At 43.1% G+C, this 21,673-nt stretch overlaps 5 protein-coding genes across 6 annotated transcripts; 1 reads left to right on the forward strand and 4 right to left on the reverse strand.

The window, feature by feature from the left end:
* Window positions 1-386: 386 nt before the first annotated feature.
* LOC108884848 (proline-rich protein 13) lies at window positions 387-3,611 on the reverse strand. Its single transcript, XM_018678958.2, has 4 exons — window positions 3,441-3,611; window positions 2,435-2,506; window positions 1,869-2,317; window positions 387-1,064 (listed from the first exon to the last, which is right to left on the reverse strand). The coding sequence occupies exons 2-4, from the start codon at window positions 2,448-2,450 to the stop codon at window positions 1,020-1,022; spliced, it is 510 nt and encodes a 169-aa protein (XP_018534474.1). The 5' UTR covers window positions 2,451-2,506; window positions 3,441-3,611; the 3' UTR covers window positions 387-1,019.
* Window positions 3,612-4,244: 633 nt separating this feature from the next.
* Window positions 4,245-6,332, reverse strand: LOC108884849 (proline-rich protein 13). The gene is made up of 4 exons (XM_018678959.2): window positions 6,196-6,332; window positions 5,628-5,647; window positions 5,089-5,531; window positions 4,245-4,735 (listed from the first exon to the last, which is right to left on the reverse strand). The coding sequence occupies exons 2-4, from the start codon at window positions 5,641-5,643 to the stop codon at window positions 4,700-4,702; spliced, it is 495 nt and encodes a 164-aa protein (XP_018534475.1). The 5' UTR covers window positions 5,644-5,647; window positions 6,196-6,332; the 3' UTR covers window positions 4,245-4,699.
* A 178-nt stretch (window positions 6,333-6,510) lies between these two features.
* LOC108884843 (anti-Muellerian hormone type-2 receptor) lies at window positions 6,511-10,493 on the reverse strand. Its single transcript, XM_018678944.2, is given in 12 exon segments — window positions 6,511-6,940; window positions 7,038-7,174; window positions 7,283-7,337; window positions 7,339-7,440; window positions 7,521-7,678; window positions 7,853-7,967; window positions 8,147-8,368; window positions 8,493-8,602; window positions 9,213-9,314; window positions 9,676-9,840; window positions 9,989-10,180; window positions 10,357-10,493. Coding segments are annotated over 12 exon segments (1,596 nt in total). The 5' UTR covers window positions 10,478-10,493; the 3' UTR covers window positions 6,511-6,823.
* Window positions 10,494-11,031: 538 nt separating this feature from the next.
* Window positions 11,032-13,956, forward strand: LOC108884844 (cell division cycle-associated protein 7). Its single transcript, XM_018678945.2, has 9 exons — window positions 11,032-11,102; window positions 11,200-11,286; window positions 11,470-11,799; window positions 12,095-12,190; window positions 12,307-12,459; window positions 12,607-12,750; window positions 12,955-13,104; window positions 13,309-13,445; window positions 13,567-13,956. The coding sequence occupies exons 1-9, from the start codon at window positions 11,100-11,102 to the stop codon at window positions 13,610-13,612; spliced, it is 1,146 nt and encodes a 381-aa protein (XP_018534461.1). The 5' UTR covers window positions 11,032-11,099; the 3' UTR covers window positions 13,613-13,956.
* Window positions 13,796-21,081, reverse strand: sp1 (sp1 transcription factor). Of its 2 annotated transcripts, none has more exons than XM_018678934.2 (6): window positions 20,950-21,081; window positions 20,229-20,302; window positions 17,908-19,327; window positions 16,323-16,464; window positions 15,999-16,189; window positions 13,796-15,836 (listed from the first exon to the last, which is right to left on the reverse strand). In XM_018678934.2, exons 1-6 carry the CDS (start codon window positions 20,954-20,956, stop codon window positions 15,529-15,531), a joined length of 2,142 nt encoding a protein of 713 aa, XP_018534450.1. In that variant the 5' UTR covers window positions 20,957-21,081; the 3' UTR covers window positions 13,796-15,528. The 2 variants fall into 2 exon arrangements, with proteins under 2 accessions (XP_018534450.1, XP_018534449.1); XM_018678933.2 differs by having other exon boundaries at window positions 15,999-16,192.
* Window positions 21,082-21,673: the final 592 nt, after the last annotated feature.

Genomic DNA, 21,673 nt, shown 5'->3' on the forward strand with positions numbered 1-21,673 from the left:
CAACCCAAACCCCCATCCCGAGCCTGACCCGAGGACGCACCGAAATCACGTCCTTAAAAAACTTACGGCAGCACATCAGCAGGACATCATTATGCTACAATATGGCAGGTTAAATGCAAATATGTCATTTAAAAAAAATAAAGAGTTATTGCGCACAATAGAAACACTGCACTGGTTTAAAACAGCGAAGATCTGCTGTTGGAAATAACTGATGGCTCACATGTTTTACATGTGCCTCAATATTAATTATTCAACAGGCGTATGTTTTACAAGTGTTTCTAATATGTTCATATTTACTAACTTCAATAAAATACTTATTTATAGGGCCACTAGTGGGCGTAAAGTGTACTGCAACTGTTTACAACTTCAGTTTAGGGAAGACACACTTATTTTGACTTCTCATTTACATCTATTTATTAAGCAGAATTAATTGAAGGTCATTTATATATAATTACAGACACAAAATAATTAAGAATAATATTTTTTCTGCACTCATGTACAATAATGACAATACAATCAGTAGGTCTAAATAAAGACAGTCAATACCTTCATCATCTCCACCTTTAATTTAACATAACAAACATAATTAACTATTATTATTATCAGCTTTATTTTTATGCTAAATTGCAGTGTTAGATTTTCTCAAAAGTCCAACGACATCCATGAAGAAAGTTGTCTGCACATTACCACAGTTCCTCTTCAGAGTATTTCAATATATTTGCAAACCAGTGTTTGTGTTTTTACTGTTTGACAGAAATCATAACTACAGAATGTTTTACATAAACACTACAAATAATATTAATAAAGAGAATAATGGCATGGTGGAATACCAATACAGATTAATGCTGTGGGGATGCTCACAGTCTATGTATACATGTCTAGTGTTATATACAGCCCATACTAGATGTGATGAAATACTGTATGTTTTCAGAAATCCTGTTTAAAGTGAGAAGAATGACCTTTGAGTGTTTATGATTAACAGTAAGGCTGAGCTCTTGTAAAGCAGCATTTCATCGTCTTCAGTCTGAGTCGCTGCTGCTGCTGCTGCTGCTGCTGCTGGACGACTGGAGGAAAACAGAAAAATATAGATGTTTAATTTCATTTCAGCTGCCTTAACAATTAAAAACTCAATACTACTCACAGCACCCGTGTTAACTTCAACCACTGCTCTGTGTTAAACTCCTCAGACTTAACTGAACCCGTTCAAACGATCTAAGATAGTCAAATCCAGAATGACAGAGCGAGCGTCACATTACGTTTCCAAAGAATTCTTTAACTGGACAGACGTGCAGCTGTGTTCACCTGGTGAACTAATGAAGGCTTACTATGAATCAGTTACTGAAGTCTGATGTAAAGTAGTTTCATGTTGCCTTTTCTTTCTCAGTTTCCTCCTTCCTGTAAATGTTTACTCAAAGCAGAGATATCTGAGTGGAGCTGAAACAGGTAACTGAAATCTAAATTCTGACAAATCAATTAGCTGCTTAGGTCTTTAATTCCAGGACAAACATCTGCAGGTTAAAGATTTTATTTGTCTTATATGATAATAAACTCACCTCACACTGTGGGAACTTGTGGTGGGTGTTATTACTGAGGGTTTGGCTGGATAATCAACAATGAAACTGATCTTTAGTTGCCACATTATATTAAACACATAAGGTGTAGTGAGGGAATAACATTATACTATTAATAATAATAGTAAATCTGTGCAGCACTTTGCACTTGTTGAGTTCTGACTGCCTTTATATTGTTTGATGAAAAGTAGTCCTGAGGCTGAGGGTTCAGGTTCCATCTTTTAATCTTGTATCAGCGTCAGTGTTTCAGCCATTTTAAACGGCTCTTCCATGATGTGTCTTTAAACCCAGACTCACCTTGCCGTGTTTGTGGTGCCCATGCTTGTGCGCCTTATGTCCTTTCTTCATCTTCTTCATCTTTTTGTGGGCTTTGTGTCCAGCCATCCCCATTCCCATTCCTGCCATTCCTCCGGCTAACATTGGATTCATCCCTCCATGATGATGATCTTTGTGGCCTTTATGGTGACCCCCTTTTGGGGAGTGTGGGTATGGACCTGGGTGAACACCTCCAGGAGGGACCACTGGATATCCACCTGGAGCCATAGGATAAGGTCCAGGAGCTCCGTAAGGCATTGCCCCTGGAGGTGCGTTCGGCATAGCTGGGTTCACACCGGCTGGGAACTGGCCCGGTGGAAATGCTGGATTTGGAGGCTGCGGGAAAACTCCTCCAGGAGGTGCAGCGGGATATGCAGGGTTGTAGCCAGGAGGGAATGCAGGGTTTGGTGGGCCCACTGGAGGGGGAGGTCCTGACGCACATAAACGCAAACACACACCTTATTCTTCACACATATGATACAGATATAACAGGTATAAGGAAGTCATAACATATTATGATTAAATGCTGGTTATGTGCGATATCCCACCTTGATTCGGCCACATGGTTCTGTTCTCTGAGCTGACAGGTCAAACGCTTCAGGGGTGGAAACCTGGGCAGACTGAGAAATGAAATACAGTGAATATTTAGTCAAATTTGATTCTAGGTTCTGCACCTGATCCATGTGGGTTAACGTGTTTCCTGGTGTCACAGCCTTTGTGTTTTAGATTTGCTCTAAATTGGGATTTACTGCTTAAATTAAAAGTTATTTTGTGTAACCCTAACCCTTCATGAAGGTTATGAAGATCAGTTTTGGTTAAAACTGTTTCAGACATGCTCATAATATTTTGTCCATCTCTTGACCATTAAGTTGAATTACAACCTCCATTAATTATTATTATTTGGACAGAACAGTTAGTTCTGATTTTACTCACAAAATATGTGACCACTTTGTAAAATACGATACACTGCTACTGATTCAAATAAGTATATAAACTATTAGCTTCATCCCACCAGAACATTCATTCATAATATAACATTTAAAGGACGGTTTTGCTGAATAATGAGTGCTTTTATTTTTAATTACATTTACAGTTTCTATTGTTGTCTTGCTGTTTTTACTTGAGTAAGAGCTCCGCATGTTTCCTCCATCAGGATTTATTGCAGGGCTGTTACATTATCTTTAGCTGCAGGTGCAGCCCGGTGTAGATCTGATGAAGGTTATGAGCTCACTTTGTTACAAAACTTTATTACAGCAACTAACAAATAAAATTACAACACACAACACACCCTTCTTGCTCGCGATAGTTTAGTAATTTTCAAACATATTACACAGATGCATTTTTCATCTCACGTCCTAACGTCATGTTTATTTAATCCCTCGACAACCACCAGGAATTTCACACTTTCTCCAGTTGTCTCAGTATTACAGGTATGATACGACAGAAATCCACCAACGCTCAGGTTTAACTCATCCGACTGCGGTGTTTTCAGGTTGTTTTCGAACATGCACGCTCCTTAGAAACACAGTCAGTGACTAGATTTCATAAACTTACCTTAGAAACTTCCCTCGGGTCTGGGTGAGTTTGTCAGGAATTCACCCTCAGCTCTGTTCGTGTTGGTCTTCCGCATTGAACCTCGGGGCAGGAGCAGAGAGAAACACATCAGGAAACCACGCCCGTTGTTAAAGGCCACGCACGGTATTTACGCAATGGTAGAACTCCAACACACTTTGGATGGGAGGCAAAGACATAGAAAAGACAGAGATAATGAAATGATTGTTTACTCCCAACCATGTATTTTAAAGGGAGGAGTTTTCCATGACACACACACACACACACACACTGACCTGACATGAAATGATTCACACTCATGATTCACACTCCAAAGTCACACACAAATCCATTACATCATGGATCAATAGTTAAAAGAAAAGTTAGGATAAAACACATTGTAGTTCATATATAATAATAAAATATAGTTAATTAGAATAATAATGGCTGCATTCAGTTTAGATGTGTCAGTTACTGGGTTCAGGTGAGCTGACAGTTTGACTGTCATAGGAGGAGTAGCATAGCTGTTGCTAAGCTAAGCTGTTAACAACATTAACATGACTCTGTCCTCCTGGTGTGTCCCAATAAGGCATGTGACAGTGAGCCAGCATGGACAGTACCAGGACCCAGAAACTGAAGCAGCTAAATGGAATTTAGCCTCATTTCATTTGATAAATTTTGACTCTAAGTATGTTTTACTATTATCACTATTACTCATATATAAAAACACAAATTATACATCACAATCCATAAAAATAAGCAAACAATACAAATGACACACACATCTTAGACGTCTCATTACATCTGTTTATGTTGTGAGTTGCAGGTGTTTTTATAATTACAATCTTTTACAAAGACACTAAATTCATGTATCACCTCCACCTCTGTAGGTTAATCTTCCTGAGAAAATAAATATTTACATTTTTTTATTAAGTCACAATGTAACATTTTCTCACAGCAAAGACTGATCATGCTGTTCATGAAGAGAGCTCCTCTTCAGCATGTTTTCACACTAGTGTTTGTGTTTTTACTGCTGGACAGAAACTGTAGGTACAGACATAAACACCACCAAAAAGATAAATAAAAAATACAAAAGTAAGAAACACATTCTAGTGTTATGAACAGCTCAAACTAGATATGATAAAACTCTGTATTTATCCTGTTAAAAGTTAGAAAGTTGACCTTTGTGTGTTTATAATTCATAGTTAGGCTGCCATTTTGTAAAGGAGCATTTCTGTTAAAGCCTTGTCGACCTGGTGTCCTCAGTCTGAGTCGCTGCTGCTGCTGCTGCTCGAGGACTGTGGAGAGAAAGACAAAACATATGTTCATTTCATTTAAGCTGCGTTTTACAGATGCAAAGTTTGCAGTCGAATCTTAAATACGGACTAGGTGAAAGGTTGGGGATGACCGCCCATTAATCAGAGGGTTGTATGAGTCAGACGGTGAGGTGGAAGGAATGCCATTATCACAAACTATTCCAGGCTTTCCCTTTGGTTTATAAGCTTTTCCTTGGTGACACTTTAAACTGGGTTAAACTGCTGCATCCTCAGAATCTTTACTGTTTAGTCAATACAATCTGGTGACTTCTTTTTATCTTGTATTAGCGTCAATGTTTCACCTGCAGGAGGAGCCATTTCAATCTCAGTCTCACCTTGCCACATTTGTAGTGCCCGTGCTTGTACTTATGTGCTTTCTTCATCTTCTTCCTCATCTTTTTGTTGACTTTGTGTCCGACCATTCCCATCACCATTCCCGTCAGTCCTCCGGCTACTGGTCCAGTCATGGGATACATCCCTCCACACTGATGACCTTTATGGTGACCCCATTTTGGGGAGTGTGGGTATGGACCTGGGTGAACATATGCAGGAGGGACTGCTGGATATCCACATGGAGCCATAGGATAAGGATGAGGTCCAGGAGGTCTGTAAGGCATCACCCCTGGACATGCATTCACAGCTGGGGTCATGGCAGCTGGGTGTTGGTAAGGTGGGTACGCTGGGTTCGGAGGCTGGGGGAAGACTCCTGGAGGAGGTACAGGAGGATACGCAGGGTTGTAGCCAGGAGGGTAGGCAGGGTTTGGTGGGGGGGGAGGTCCTGATGCACATAACAACAAACACACTTAAATCATAAAACAAGTATAAAACACGTGATAGAATATTATAGTTATAAGCTGGTTATGTGATATCCCACCTTGATTTGGCCACATGGTTCTGTTGACAGGTCGGGGGGGGGAAACAGTGAGAAATTAAATACAATGAATATTTCATTTAAAACTATATGACTGGTACAAAACTACTTTTCTAAGCGGTGTAACCAAACTGTATCTTAGCATATACACACTTTCTATAAACAACGCAGGTCTGTGGTTGTTTATCTGAGCTGGAAACCGGCATAAACTCATGTTCAATCTAAATACTAATATTTAATCCTATAAATTTGATTTCATCTAGAGCGTCAGATAATCATTCCTTTCCTCACAGATTAATTCTGTCAGTTATTCATTAGATTTAAACGACAGGGAGAAATGTGCATGATTTCCCAAAGCCACAGAAGATGTCTTCTTATTACTGTCACAGTTTTCTAAAATGTAGAAACGCAGCAAAGCATCACACGTGAGAAACTTATCCACCTGTAAATTCACACTTTCCCCACTCAACTCTTGATAAATCCACCTGAACAGGTCAAAGTCATCTGACTGTTGTGTTTTCAGGTTGTTTAGCTTCTTATAAACACCGTCTGTCTACATTCACAAACTTACCGTAGAAAGGTGCCTCGGGTCTGGGTGGGTTTCTGAAGAATTCAAGGTAGAAACTCGGTTCGTGTTTGTCTTCCGCATTGACCCGCACAGCAGAAATACATCACGAGGCCACGCCCGTTGTTAAAGGCCACGCGCGTTATTTACGTAATGGCAAAACTCCAGCACACTTTGGATCAGAGGCTGATCCACTAGTTTCCACAGCACAAAAGCCAGAGACACGTGACTTTATCTCATTCATCCATTACATCAGGAGCCAGGAGGAAACAGATAAACACGTTGTTTTCATCTGAACAAAAACAACAAAGATGTTGACCAGAATAACTCAAAACTTTATTCACCCACATGACCAAACAAACTAATGTGCAGCATGTCTTTTAATGTAAATACAAATACAGTAATTAGACGTCATGATAGGAAAAACAGAGTAATTATTATTATTATTATTTAATCATAAAACCCAAATTATATTTATATTTACAGCATGACAGCGTGGATTTCATTTTGAATTTTTCTATAATGTAAAGAGAGAAGGAGAGTAATGGAAACACGCTCAAGTCAAAGTGTTTACCTGCAGAGTTCGACCTGATTAAAAATAATAGTGACACAGAGAAGAGTGCAAATGATTGAGTCATGGAGAGAAACAGGACTGAAGAGAAACTAATCTGTCCACAGCACAGGGAGCTGTCAGTCGGGCCTCCGGGTCACAGTCCCAACAATCTGCCAGGAGCTGCAGCAGAGCAGGTCCCTGAAAGTTTTAAACCTTCAGTCAGAACATTTAAAGACTCAGCGGACCACTGCTCCTGAGCCAACACAATCAGTAAGAAGCACCTGTGTGAGAATACCTGTGGCAGCAGCTCCCAGTGTTTGGGTATGGACGGCCTCTTGTCCATCTCAGACACAAACACGATGAGGCTCTCCAGCGAGACGTCAGCTCCCAGCTCAGATTCATAAGGCAGCAGATGCTGTGGAGCGATGCTGCCTGCAGATGGAGACATCTGTGTGAGTTTTATCTCGGTCACTGATGGTTTTTCATGATTATTCACCGTACCTGGGTTCTTTCTCTCAGGAGGACTGAGAGGAAGTTCACCTTCAAATAAATCAGAGCAGCGCATCCAGATCTCCCACAGCAGCAGTCCCAACGCAGTAGACGTCCCCCTGCGTGAAACACCCGCTGCTCCTCAGGTTCACAGAGCCCTCCAGGATCTCAGGGGACATGTAGCGCAGTGTGCCCCACTGAGGACGACCCTGTCCGCAGACAGAAATGTGTGTGTCTCAGTCTTCATTACATTTTATATCTTTGGTGAGCTGGCAGTGATTTGTTCTACCTTCATGTTCGTTGTGTGGCTGTGCCGGCTGGCTGCCTCTGAGCAGGAACACAGGACGGTGGAGCATCCGAAATCACACAGGGCGCAGGTACCGTCGGCTCTCACGAGCACATTGGAGCTGCTGAGGTCTCTGTGGGCCACAGGAGGTTTATGCACATCTGCAAGAAGAGATACACACACGTGTGGCTGTGATGAGACTCCTATGATATTTAACTGCAGTGGATTTTATGGCTGGCAACTGTAAATTTCTCTAATATATCAGCTGTTTGAATGCAGCTTTATGCTCCAACAGTTCAATCACAGTACATGATAGTGCAGGCATTTCTACATACCATATCTGCGAAGGTCAGAGTGGAGATAGGAAAGTCCCTGTGATAAAGACTGACACAGCTTCAGTGACAGCGTCCAGGTGGTGGTGTGTTTACACAGGAAGGAATGGAGAGAACCCTGAAATCAAAGGGACACCACTTATTCATGTCCAAGAACGTGGACATTACAGAGTTCAGCCTCGTGGGCTCCTGGTGCACAATAAAGATATGAGATACTGTAGATTTCATTTAAATTTAGTAAGTGATTGATTTTTCACTTTGAATGATCCAGCCTGTCCACCCACAGCTGCCACTTACATACTCAGCAAACTGCAGAACAATGAACAAACTGCCAGCATCCGGTTCCCTCCCAGTGCCCAGGAAGTGCAGAATCCCAGCATGCTTCATCAGTGGCAGCTCATAAACCTCCCTCTCTGCAGTAAATTTATATTTCCAGCCTGCAGGGAAAACTTTCACAGCCACTGTGGATTCCTGGTATTTCCCCTGCCAGACAGTTGCAAAAGAGCCTTGACCCAAAATCTGAAAAAAGATATGAAAACACGGGTGAAAGAGTGTTGTAAAATATATGAGCAACAGTCTGATTAACCAATATTTTGCATGCTTCAGATCATACAGTATAAATCCATGTGATAGCTGGGCTTACCCGCTGTATTTCAATGTCAGCTAAGTCAATCTCAGAGGTTTTCGTTGTTTGTTGGCAGGAGCACAGTGGCGAGACACTGTAATCATGAGGGACGACTTGTAGATTCTCTGCTAAAATAATCAAAGTTGTAATTAACACACACTCACTGAAGGTAATGTGACTCTGCAATAAAGTCACAATTCATTTTAAAATAGCCTGAGTGAAAAGCCGCAGACGAGACAGAGAAATCTGAGAGAGGAGTAACAAAGAAAGGACAGAGGTAAAAGGGAGTGTAACAGCAGAGATAAAGACCAAAGTCGGTCCAGCACAAAGAATGAAACAGGCCCAAGGTCAAACAAAGACATCATGAGAAGTGAATCTGAGTTTAAAATGCTTTTTTCTAATCCTTTGGGAAGCAGAGAGAGCATTTAATACAGAATAATTTTATCTACGCAGCTACACAGGCTCTCTGTTCTGAATCCAGTGAGAGTGACTCTTCAGGAGCTGTCTCAGTAACTGCATCTTCATGGACCGAGCAGCGTGAGAAGCCTGAGTTTGTTTTCTACATCTGAAAAGAAAAAGACAGCAAACACCTCCTCTGTGTGGTTACTGGACATTCAGACTCTATTCCCAGCATTGTCCACTAAAATACAAAGTTCAATTTAAAGCTGAAACTCAAAATAAGTCTCATGTTTTGTTTCTGTGCTATCTCAGTGTTGTTGAATTCACAGAAGAGTTTACTTTTGTCTTTGAAGAGGTTTCTCCATCTGGCAGCAGCGATCGTGAAGCACAGGACGAGCAAAGCTCCAACCAGAACTATCACAGCAGCTTTCACCATTTCATCTGGGAAGAAAACAGGAAGTGTAACTTCATATTCTCTGTGAATGATGAATAAGAGCCACTTTAATTCAGTCGGTTTGTCAAAACTATGTAAGAGGAAACATGTCCAATTCATGTGCAATCTGACAGGAGGAGTTTGAGTCTTTATTTGTATTCATGAAGTGAGAATAGCAGGTAAAAACAACATGAACAGAAACATGGCATCAGCTTCATTTGAATCCTTTTCAGTCTAATCCTCCCAGTGTCACACTTTCAAAGCTCGTCTGGAGGAGACATGGCAGAAAATATGTTTCTCTGGTAAAATGTCAGACCAGTATTTTCTCACCATCGATGACCAGGATAGAAAACAGCATTATCATCATACCTACAGAATAAGAGCAGGCGAGTTGAGGCTGCTCTGAGTCGGGGGTCCAGGTGATTTTGTCATTGCAGAGGTCAGTGTTGCAAACACATTTAATGACGCGTCCGCCGAACCGTGTTTGTGTCTTGCAGGTTGCATCCGGACAAGACTTTTCAGCCACGTCACAAGCTGCAGCAGAAAGATCAGCAACACAACAGACGAGTTAAAGAAACCACAGGAGAGAGAAGTGCACTTCACCTGGAGACAGTATCAGCTGATACGAGTCAGGCAGTTTACAGGCCTCGGTCCAGGCTAATGAGTTTTAAAGTTTCCTTACCGAGGACGTCGACCTCTGGCTGCCCATCGATGACCAGAAAATACCCCACACAGCAGGACGTGTTCTCACAGACCTGCACCGACCCACTCACGTTACCAGCGCTCAGATATCTCTCGTTCTGTGGCGACACTTGGAACACACAACGTCTCTTCTCAAGTAAAAACTGGCTGGAGATACATACAAAGATGCATTCTGGGAAAGAGGAAGACGAAAGACAAACAGATGGGATTTAAACTTTATAGTGACTCTTGCCCTCTGCATTGTTAGAAAACTAAGATTCCCAAGCTTATTGAATTTGTCATATTATGACTTGGTCCTGGAGGGTTTCTGTGTGTGTAAGTTGTTAGTTTGTGGTTTTGAAAACTCACCCAGAGCCAGAATCAGCTGCCACTGCTGCAGGATCATGGTCAGTCTGAGAGCGAAGCAGCCGGGCAGGGAGTGTTTGTCAGCTCTGGGAATGCGAGAGGAGTTTCCCACGTTTCCCTGCATCACTCCCACTGCTGCACACCTGCGACAGCGGCAGCACCAAAGACCTTTCAGACAAACTCACTCGGTAACAACATCCATGAGTTTTGTTGTTTTCCCATTTTAGAATAGATTAAACGTTAGGAAAAGCACTCGTGGTAAATCTAAATTATGGTGTAGAAGCTCGTAATTCAGCTTTGCAGAGTAAAAACTTACCAAAATAAGCCACATTTATGTGATGCTGTGTGAGGATCAGTCAAAATGATGACTTTCTGAGTCAACTTGTGAGACAGTAATTCAAGATTTTCCCTGACCAAGTCAAAATGATGAGACTATTTCACTCTACTCAGACAAATCAGTTATTTTTATCCTGGATTCACTCTTTAATTCATGTGATTTATCCCATAACTGAACCAAATTTAAAGAGAACTGTTCTGTCTTTTCGAGAGCTGCACGTTTAGCTGTTCAGCTCATCCCGTGAGGGCGGAGTTTAAGGAAGGCGACGTTAACCCGCTGCTCTGTGCGCTGCCGTGACGTAGAAAACAAACGCATCCCATCTCCAATCAGATTAATTGGAGAGCTACCTGCGCGCGGGCGGGGCTTATTCAAACTCACAAGCTAGCAGTTGTTGTTAGCCACGAATAAGATGGTAAAAATGTCTTCGTGTGACTTATTTACCAGGCTAAACATGCACTGTACGTCCATGTAACGGTTTAACCTTGTTCTGTTGATGTCTCTGACTTCAGGCTCGGCTTTTAGCTGAAGTTTTTGCGGAGGACTCTGACAGTGATAGAACATTTTATGGCTTTTCTGACAGTGAAGTTATTGAGAAGGTAGGTGTTTCTGAGTGTGACCAGGACCTCCACATCCCCAGATACAGAATCAGACACAGTGAGACTGACATTTAGCTCAGTCACCGTCACTTCAGTGCAGCTAAGAGACAAAAACAGATCATTTCCACAGTGAAATGTCATTAAGAGCTGTGTGATGAGAAATCACCTGTTTGAATCCTCCAGGACTGTGAAGCTGAAGATGACCTCCAGCCTGACCTTTCCCCCAGGCAGCAGAAACCCACATCAAAACCATCTGCTGGTCCCCAACCGTTCAGGCTGAGGGTGGCGCTCCGCTCTGCTTCATCTACCCTGCAGTCTGATGAAGAGGAGGAGGAGGGAGGGAAGAGGGCAGAAAAGAGAGGGGCGAAGAAGGCAGGAAAGACAAGACGTGTTAAGTTTGAAGATGAGGAGGCAGCGGTGGCCTGGCCGGATCCTGGATCTGATTTGGCAGAGGATGCGTCGCACTCTTTCCTGGCCAAGAGAGAGCAGAACATCAAGGCCAACAAAGCCATGGTAAACCAGACACAGAGTCACATACAGCAGAGTGATGAAACATCAACACGGTCCCAGAGAAAATGACATTTCAGACTCACTGTGACTGAGCAACCAGTGAACTTACTGACTTTTACTTACAAGAGATCCTTTTGTTGATGCGAGACACATTTCTGACACTTTGACTTGACTCTTTCATGACTTTAGGTTGGTGATATTTAATTTTCAAGGTCTGGAAAGTTTGCACTTCTACAGTCACATGAGATGCTTGTCATCTGCCATGTTTTAATCCTTTTTATCTCCTGCTTCCTGACAGCTGGCTCAGCTGATGGCAGACCTGCACAAAATGCCAGGAGGTGCAGCGTTCATGAAAAAACAGGCGGGCAAACAGAAGGCAAAAGAGAGAAGCTCTGTGAGTGAAAGAAGTGGCCAAAAATCTTTCCTTTCTCCTCATAATTCAGTCAGTAAAGGCCTGAATATTCTTTGCAGACTAACACACTCTAGTGATTTTAATCTGTTCACCTGCAGCGTCCACCTCGCTCCGGTGCAGCTGGAGAAGAGTCCAGGAGGAACCCAGAGCGGGCGTCCCGCAGACAGACCCGCTCGATGGGGGGAGTCGAGAATCCATTAACCCCAAAGGAGGAAGAACTTGAGCAGAGTTTAGAAGAGGAGCTGCTGGAGGTCAGTTTATAAAGGACCAGGTAAAAAAGTTTAGAAAAGGACTGAGAGCCCTTCAGTGCTGTGGCTCTGTGTTTAGTTCAGTGTCCTGTCAGTTTCTGTGTAAAACTTAAAGCTAAATACGTCGTTATTTTCACCTCTGTGTTCCAGGTTCGCAGAGCCCCACAGCGCCGAGGTGCCCCGCGGCCAAATCAGTGCAAACCTCATTTCATCCGTCCTGTGGAAGACATCACGGAGGATGAGCTGCTGCTGGTCGCAGACAACATGACTGATAAAGTCTACAACAGACAAACAGTGAGTTCACAGCTGGACTTCAGGCTAGTTTCTGGGTAAATGTGTTAGCACTAACAAAATCACTGCAGCAGCTTTGATTCAGAGTAAGAAGAGTTTGAGTCACCACCAGGTGGCAGTCTCTCCACTAATGAACAGATGATGCAGGCGGTGTGATTTGACAGAGAGGTTTTAAATCTGTCGGTGTACCTCTCTGTGTATTTTCAGGGCTCCACGTGTCATCAGTGCCGTCAGAAAACTGTTGACACCAAGACGTGCTGCCGCAGCGAGGACTGTCGGGGGATTCAGGGTCAGTTCTGCGGGCCGTGCCTGAGGAACAGATACGGAGAGGACGTCAAGAAGGCGCTGCTCGATCCGGTCAGACCTCTGATACACCAACACACACTCTACACATGTGCAGAGGAAAAAAACATCAACACATCTGTATTTAACGTTGACCTTAACTCAAGACAAGCGTGCCTACAGTCACCACACTGAGCTTATTTGATGGATAGGTTTGACTAATGAGATGAACACTATAGAAAGCTTAGTGTTTAACCTTTTCTTTTTGTTTTTTCCCAGGAGTGGAAGTGCCCTCCCTGTCGAGGCATTTGCAACTGCAGCTTCTGCCGTCAGCGTGAGGGCCGCTGTCCGACCGGCATCCTCTTCCCCCTGGCTCAGTACCACGGTTTCTCTGACGTCCACTCCTACCTCAGCAGGTGAGGGGCTGCACCATAACACTTTATCTGAAGAACAGAATTCAAATGAACACTTTTTACAGTGGAAGATACGTTTCCTAAACCTGACAAAACATCTAAACTCTGTTATCTCTCTCTCCAGCCTCCGTAGCAAACTGAAGAGCGAGAGTGACGATGTAGAGATGTGATTTCACCACTAGGGGGAGCAACTGTTCGCCATGTTTTATTTGCTCTGTGCGGAAGTTTTCAGTGTTGGTTTTAGTTAGAATAGAATAGAATAGGCTTAGGGTTGAGATTTTAAATGAATAAAGTGTTTTTCTGGTCAGCTGAGTGTCGTGTTTGTCAGACTGAGACAAAGAAATGAGACAAAGTATATTCATAATTTTAATCCAGCTGTTGGCATTTGCAGTAGTTGTATACACACAATATAAAATCCCTTATTTAAAACGGGGCAAAAAAAAAAAAAAAGTTAAGAGCACTTGTTGTCTGATGAACTTACTCTATAGAGTTTCAAAGGATAGTTTTTTTTAAACATACTTTACACAAGTTACAATTTAGTTATGTCAAATGAAGCAGAATACAGAAGCAAAGAAAACAACAGAGGTAAGAATCACATCTTTTTAGAAAAACATGTAACCACTGGGTCACCTTAATGCATTTTGCAACTTATTTATTTGAAGAACAAAGGGATGTGTGTCTGAGATCTGCCTCGAGCTGGATCTTTTCCAGTTAGAACGCTTAACATATGCATATCAAGAGTAAAACGTATTAGAAAATTCATGGACCAAAGCAAGATTTCCTAGTTTTCTTTTATAAAATGAGTATGAACCTTTGGTTTTGAGCTTACATGTTTATGCTGTCTGGACATTATTACAAAATACTCCTCACTGACCAGATACGACTAAACAAGAAATAGTACGTCACCGGAGGAAAACAGAAACTGACGTGACTGCAAGGCAGAGTCTCATAAGTATACCACAGGAAAAGAAGTACAGGGAAGATCTGGACTGTATAGAATACATTATTCTATGACAGAAAGGCTCTGAAGTTTACACAGTTCATCTACAAATATATATAAAAGTAATAACATAAGTTTAAGATTGATTGTGCATGAGAGGTTCATACAACTGAAAGGCAACCTCCTGCAGTCATGTAAGATGATCCTGCCTATGCTAAGGATTTCTGCAGCCTTTACATTACCAAAAATATATATATACATAAAAAAATCAAAATGTTTTTGCTATGATAAACATATCAAAGCATGATGGCTTGAATGTGTGTACCTACATAAGAGGTTAAAGAGTTATTCTCAGGATTTCAGTGCCCTGACACACCTACATCCTCACACTGATTAGTGCTTCTGGCTCTGACCAGGTCGTGACCTCATGTATTCCCGCCCTCTTCTAAACGGTCCGCCCCTAAAACACTTTGCATATTACTCCTGTGATACTGGGACTGCTGGTCTGTGAAAAACATCCAGTTCTCCCAACACACAGAAATCTGAGCAGCAAATATTTGCCGCTCCACATTGTTAAACTCTCAGTTTTAGAGGGTAGTTAAACCTAATGATGTGGGCCTGGTACAGCAGCCCGGTCTGAGAGGGCAGGAAACACCTGAGCTGAAGAGGGACAAGTAGCGAAGCTCACAGCCTCAGAGACAAAGTGTGAGAGTCTGACTTAGTAGTGTCATCTCTGTACTAAAGAAGCCTGTAGAGAGAGTATTACTAGCTACCAATTCAACATCAAGTGTGCTGGTCTGTGTGTTTTATTGCTGTCCCACTATCAGGTAAGATTGGGTCTTTGTGTGGGACAAATGTTAGTGTAGTGCCATTTCCGTTCAGGGGAAATAAAAATTCATGATGTCTTCTCTAATCTAACATTTTAATCCAGCTCATCCACCTCTGACCCTTCAATGCCACTGGTATCTAAACACAAGATGGAAATCACATTCCTGCCTCAGTTTTCAAATTCACTAGCATCTGTTGTGTTGCATGTCTCCTGACTGAAGAGGTTCTGCGTCTGCAGTCAGACGTGCCCTTTTTAACCCCAAATGTCCGAATGCAACATCCATCGAGCCCGTCGCCCTGCTCCTCCGCCGTCCTCCTTTAGTAGCTGTTGCCGTTAATCTGGTGAAGGTCCACCTGCATCATGTTGATCCCGCTGCTGGCTAACCGAGCTATGCTCTCCGCAGATAAGGTTTCCATGGTGACGATGGTGTGCTGGTCGTTGGCCGACACCGCTCCGGAGCCGGCTTCTGTTCCTGCTGCGGGCGACGTGGCGTCGGTCGTGACCGTGGTGCTGCTGGTGGTGGCGGTTCCTGCTTTCTTGTTCAGGTGGGTCTTGATGTGCTTTGAGAGGTGATCGCTGCGCATGAAGCGTTTGGGACACTCCGGGCAAATAAACTTTTTCTCACCTGCAGAGGGCAGAGTAACAACAATCAGTGTAAAACAGACGATAGCAGAGCCGTGGCTGCACTTCTCACAAAGAACTAATGCACTGTACGGCAATTAAAAATAATCTCAATGACGTAAAATTCAAGAAGATCATTAATCATGACGGCAAAGCTCATTTGTACCTGTGTGCGTCCTCTTGTGGCGCTGCAGCTCGTCTGAGCGGGTGAATCGTTTTCCACAGAAGGACCAGCCGCAGACGAATGGTCGTTCCCCTGTGTGCCAGCGGAGGTGGGCCCTCAGGTGGGACGTCTTGCCGTAGATCTTCCCACAGCCAGTGATGTGACAAATGTGCTGCTTCTTCTTTGTAGGGTCACTGCTTGATGTAAAAAAAAAAAAAAAAGAAGAAAAAAAAAAAGCAGTGTCAGAAAAACAGTGATCTTTCCATGTGATAAGTAAAACTGTGGTGCATTTGGCTGAGAAGGCAGTAGGCTGACTCAGTGACGTACCGTCCTTCTCCGTCCTTGCAGAAGGGGCAGGTGCAGGCTTCCCTCCGGTTGCGTCGTCCTTGAGGTGGTGGGCTTATGTCCTCATCATCCATGGCTGTGCTATCATCCAAACTTTCTCCACCCGTCTGTAACGCCTGCTCTCCTGTGGGGAAGATTCAAGTGCAAGATAATTAATAAAATGCTCTGAGATGTTCTTGGTTTATGCACATTTCATTCATTCATTCCTCAAATAAGTTACAGCTTGTTTGTGTTTGGGAACCTATTAAAATATCAAATGTTTGGTTTAAAGTGACCTTTAATTAGTGTAAAAGCAGAGGTATCAAAAGGTATGCTATGCATGTTAAAAATGAGTGTTATCCTCAACTGTATGTTGCCTGTAACTAAATACTCTGGGTCACTTCTGATAAGATCTACTGCAGGTCATTTCCAGTGACACGAAGAATCAGGAATTTCACCTTTTACCCCCCTGATTCTTCCTCATTTAAGAATAATTTAGTCAACTCTGCTAAAGAAAAGCTTTTCAGAACAGTCTGATTAGCAGCATGAGCACTTGTAAGATGTGCTAATTGAATCTGAGAGATATTAGAAGTAACAGCTGAAGAGCCTGAGTCCCCAAGGCTTTAACTGCTGTGCTAAAATAAACGTTAGCTTAATGTCTGACGAACAGAAGATCCTAACAGTACCGATGTAATCCAAACAAAGCCTGCTACATATAACACTGTAACTGATCAGAGGCACATGGTTGCATAATAATAATGAGAAGAAGAATAAGGAGGACAGACCAAATTATTCCTCACAAACAATAGTAACTGATAAAAAGTGGACTAATAAGTGTTTAAATATAATGGGAGGGGCTGTCGATGACTGAACTTCAGTAGGGTTTGGACTGGTTACAGCCCTACTATGACAAAGACGCTGTGGTCGAGTAAGAAGAGATGTCGTATTACCGGGAAAAAAAGAGAAACATTTAAACAGGAAAACAAACACGTGCAGTGCAGTGAAGCACTCAGGAAAACAGTGGGCTGGCTGAACTGGTTAAACCAGTACAGTGAACTTTACACAAAGAGCTAAAGAGATCACATCCAGAGATACAGGATAGTTTGCATTTCAGAGCAAAAATCTGGGGAAAAAACACAGTGAGTAAATTTTCTACACTATTTAAGATATTTACTCAACCCAACTGCCAGTCAGTTGTATAAATACTGTGTACTACAATGACTGAACTCATCCATTTTTTTTAAATAATGAAAATTAACCACAATCGAAAATGAATTAAAATGTTAATTACAGCCTTTGTTGTTTTGATTCAAGCCAATGGAAAGAACATTTCTGGGGGAGGAATGACTACAAGTGATGAAGTCAAGTAATATATTTGTAACCATTTGCAGGAAAAGTCAAATATTTGAGTCATTTAGAAGAAATAAAGACTTTCTTTACTCATGAGGCGACTGAGTTTCCCTGAGTCACTAACAGTCAATGTCTGAAAAAAAATGTTGATTTAATATACTAAATGTTAACAGAGCTCACTTCACAAAATATTATGTCAATAGTAAACAGTATCCTGGACAGCAGGCTCCTGACTGACCTGCTGTGCCGGCGATGGTGATGGGAACACCCTGCAGCTGGTGCATCTGAAGCCCGGAGCCTCCGAGCGTGTTGAGATTTATGGTCTGGATTCCTGGGATCTGCACGGTGTTGACTGATACTCCTCCAGCTGCAGCAGCTCCCTGAGCCTGACCCAGCTGAGGGAGAGACTGCACTGGGGCCAGCGTGATCTGCGCTCCCGCCGGACTCTGGATCTGAATGGTCTGCCAGCTCACCTGGCCGTTTGGGCCTACGGTGCGCAGGAGGATGGGGCTTGTGTTTGGCATGATTTGAAGATTTTGAAGCCCTTCCTGGCTGAGCGTGGGAGCCGCAAACACCTGACCGCCTGCTACCGTACCAGCCTGGATGGTCTGCAGGGGCGTTCCCCCTTGGATCACCTGCTGAGGCTGGAGAAGGATCTGCTGTGGCTGCTGCCCGTCCCTGTTGTCCGGTTGTATCGGGACACCCAGAGAAGATGCAGTGTTCTGCTGAAATGTCCCTGTCACTGCTCCATTGCTGTTCTGTGTTTGGGTCATTCCATAAGAGGAGGTGGTCTGCGTGGTGACGGTGGATGCACTTGTCATGTAACTCACTCCGCTGTTGGAAGACACTGGCTGCTGCGATTGCTGATGTATAAGCTGGTTTCCCCCTGTATCCCCTCCACTATTTGCATCTCCTCCTGTACCACTTGTTCCAGTACTGACAGGCAACAAAGTGATGTTTCCATTCAGTGACACAGGCATGTTAGCCAGGAACTGGGGCTGGTTTTGTAACACGCCGTTGCCAAGGCTTATGTTCTGTATGGGGATGGCTCCCTGAAGGAGGCTGGGCATCGTTATGATGTTTCCTGCTGCACCAGCTCTGTTGGTTGCAGCTATGATCTGCTGGCCATTAGGAGAGGACACTATCTGAAACTGCTGCCCTGATGCTGCAGCAGCAGGTACAGCAGAATCCTGCTGAGCATGTGTGAACTGCAGAGGCTGGCCATCTACTGTCTGAAACTGGGGGATAACCTGGTACTGAATGTTGGGCATCACGCCTGATATGGTGGTAAGCACCTGCTGACCCTGCATCGATGGAGCCTGGGCCACTACGTACTGCTGTGGCTGTTGCTGCTGTCCCTGAGTGCTCGCAGCAATTGCTGATGGTGACAGCACCTGTCTGCTCTTGCCTGGGTCTCCTCCTGTCATTACCCCTGAAGTGTCGGTGGTGACCGTGTTAGTGCCTGAGGACGACTGGACGCTGAGAGGGATGACCTGCCAGCCGTTGGCACTGGAGGTGAAAACACCCTGGTTTAGGTCAAGCTGTTGCTGCTGGTTTTGTTGTTGTTGTTGGTCTGTGGGCGAATCGTTCTCTCCTGGGGTGTCAATTCGACTGCATGTGGCTGCCAGCAAAGCGAGAGGAGATGGCTGCTGTGAGTCCTGGAGGGAGAATGAAGGAAAGGAAAAGTGGGAGAGAGAGAATTTAGAAAGTGAAAATACGACATTACTGTCTACTGTACATGTAATGCTGCAGTTGGGACATAAAGTATAAATAACTGTCAAATCTTAGTGAGGCAGTTCAAATTTGTATTCTAAAGGAAATAATAATACCAATCACGTTGACTGAAATTCATGAAATAAGCAAACTTACAGCATGATTTTCTGGGTAAATTAAATTAAAAAGAAGTAATAAAAAGCTAGGACACAAACAGCCATGATTTAAAGTGGATCTGATAAAACTAGGAGAAGATAAAAGAGGGTTGGAATAGCCAAAAGAAATTTTAAATATAAAATAAACGTATTATATTGCTTTGTAAAATCTAAACATGCAACTCCATTCATGATATTACACCCACTTTTTTGCAAGTCTTTCCTGCACTTCGCAGGGAGTAGGCTGGAGTGTGAGTCCAGGGGGAGAACAGGGTGGGAGAGTATGGGAGGGACCACATTTTTTCCAGAGCAGCGGCGGGCTCGGCTTCCCCTCCCCCCAAACCCACCCATCTCCCTCCCACACTTTATTTTGCCCTATAAACTGACACACTCCTCTAGCCACCCCCTCGAAGGCCAGCCAAATGGGCCGAGCGAAATGCACACGAAGTGCCGGGGTTTGACGGGAACACCCCGTGTGGGCGAAATTTACCTGCCCATTCCCCACCCCGGTGACATGTGCTCCGGAGAGAAAAATCAACAACCCCGTACAAGCCCCGACACAGATGAGCTACAGACCCAATTAAATGAACAGGAAATAAATATCGGGTTCAGTAAGTATGACTGGAGGGCACAGCTAATGTTCACCATCTGATTTGGCAGTAGCGCAAGTGAATGTGTCCAGTTAACCTACTTGAGAGTTTGTGTTTCGCTTTTGACTGAAGCCTCCACCGCTCCCCACAGCGGCCATTTCACCCTGCTGCTGATCTGCGGAAGAAGAGTTAGTAAGATCAGTCCTCAGGAAAGTAGCTCGTCGCTTTGAACCAGCGGACCATTAAACTGAGTTAACGTTGTGTCCAACAGCGGCGGGGAAAGTCCCACAGTAAACGCATGGTCGACTCCATAAAGAAAACTAAACTTTTTTGCAGTTAACGAGAACAGATCCAGCTACGAAATGCAAGCAAATCCATGCCACAAGTGCTCGAAGGGCCAGCTAGCCTGTTAAGCTAAGCTAACATGAACTCACCACAACAAGCAATGTTGAGGAAAAGTGCTAAGTATTAGCTACAGAGTGTCAATGGCACAACTTAGTATAACTACTTCGCTAGCTCAAGTAAACTGGATTAAATTTAACTATTGTGTGAGTAGGTTGTGTCATTTAAGAGCAGAAGTAACGTTAATGATAACCAGGTAGCCAGCTTTACTTGGCTGGCTAAATGTTGTTAGCTAAGTACCGACAATTAGCAGTTAAGTAGCTGGTACTTTTAAACTGCTCCAGACGCTAGCTAGAAAACAATTAAACATCACATTTACAACAATGAGGACACTTAAAAAACTGTACTTTGATTTGACTTCGAACTGTTAACTTAATGCTTGGTTCACAACGAGCCACTGAGTTTAAAAAGTTCACTTACTGCTCATAATTTGAAGACGGGAGGAGTTTCTCTGCTCTTTTCTCGGGTTGACAACTTTTCACAACTTCACACTAACTTGACGGGCCGCCCGCTTTGAAGGAGAAAAACACAGGTGCGTTCGATTTATGTGCCCGCGCAGCCTTCCGACTGCACGACCATCGACCAGCAGATGGTGATACCTTAAAAGCACCTGAACTTGCTTTCGATCCGATGAAAAGGTTTCTTCAATGTCAAAAATAAACACACTTGGCTTTGAATTAGCATTTGTAGACGATACAAGTTGATTTTCAGTTGAAATTAACAACAGAAACCGACAACTGACGCCTCGGACTCAAACCTTAAAGAAGGTAAGCTAGTTATTTACACCAACCAGATAAAAATGTATGACTACACTATTATTATTATTATGATATTTAGATCACTTGTTTTATCCACGCCCGACGTAATTTCCAACAGACGAAATGTCTTTAAATGTCCTGTTTTGTTTGTCCACCAGCCCAAAACACAGATTATTTTGTTGCTGTGACAAAGAAAAAGTGATGAGATAAAACTAAACTGTATCGATACTCATAATCCGCCAGTCAGAATAGTAAACAACACGTCCATATCATATTACATTTATTAATAGTAATAATAGAAATAATTTGTGTTGCGTTTGAAAATAAATCTTTTTGGCGCCTGGTGACTGTGATATCGCTCGATCCCCGTACTAAAAAGAAACACA

This window comes from Lates calcarifer, linkage group LG12 (genome assembly GCF_001640805.2).
Source record: "Lates calcarifer isolate ASB-BC8 linkage group LG12, TLL_Latcal_v3, whole genome shotgun sequence".
NCBI lineage: Eukaryota > Metazoa > Chordata > Actinopteri > Centropomidae > Lates > Lates calcarifer.

What these genes read in the sequence shown, in the direction of transcription:
- LOC108884844 (XM_018678945.2), top strand. An exon ending in ACAGTGAAGTTATTGAGAAG is followed by an intron (nt 11,287 to 11,469) that starts GTAGGTGTTTCT and finishes TGAATCCTCCAG; the next exon opens with GACTGTGAAGCTGAAGATGA. An exon ending in TAGAAGAGGAGCTGCTGGAG is followed by an intron (nt 12,460 to 12,606) that starts GTCAGTTTATAA and finishes TCTGTGTTCCAG; the next exon opens with GTTCGCAGAGCCCCACAGCG.
- LOC108884848 (XM_018678958.2), bottom strand. An exon ending in GGCACCACAAACACGGCAAG is followed by an intron (nt 1,065 to 1,868) that starts GTGAGTCTGGGT and finishes GTTTTCCTCCAG; the next exon opens with TCGTCCAGCAGCAGCAGCAG.
- sp1 (XM_018678933.2), bottom strand. An exon ending in AGCGAAACACAAACTCTCAA is followed by an intron (nt 19,328 to 20,228) that starts GTAGGTTAACTG and finishes TTCTCCCTCCAG; the next exon opens with GACTCACAGCAGCCATCTCC. An exon ending in TGCAAGGACGGAGAAGGACG is followed by an intron (nt 16,193 to 16,322) that starts GTACGTCACTGA and finishes TTTTACATCAAG; the next exon opens with CAGTGACCCTACAAAGAAGA.
- LOC108884849 (XM_018678959.2), bottom strand. An exon ending in GGCACTACAAATGTGGCAAG is followed by an intron (nt 4,736 to 5,088) that starts GTGAGACTGAGA and finishes TTCTCTCCACAG; the next exon opens with TCCTCGAGCAGCAGCAGCAG.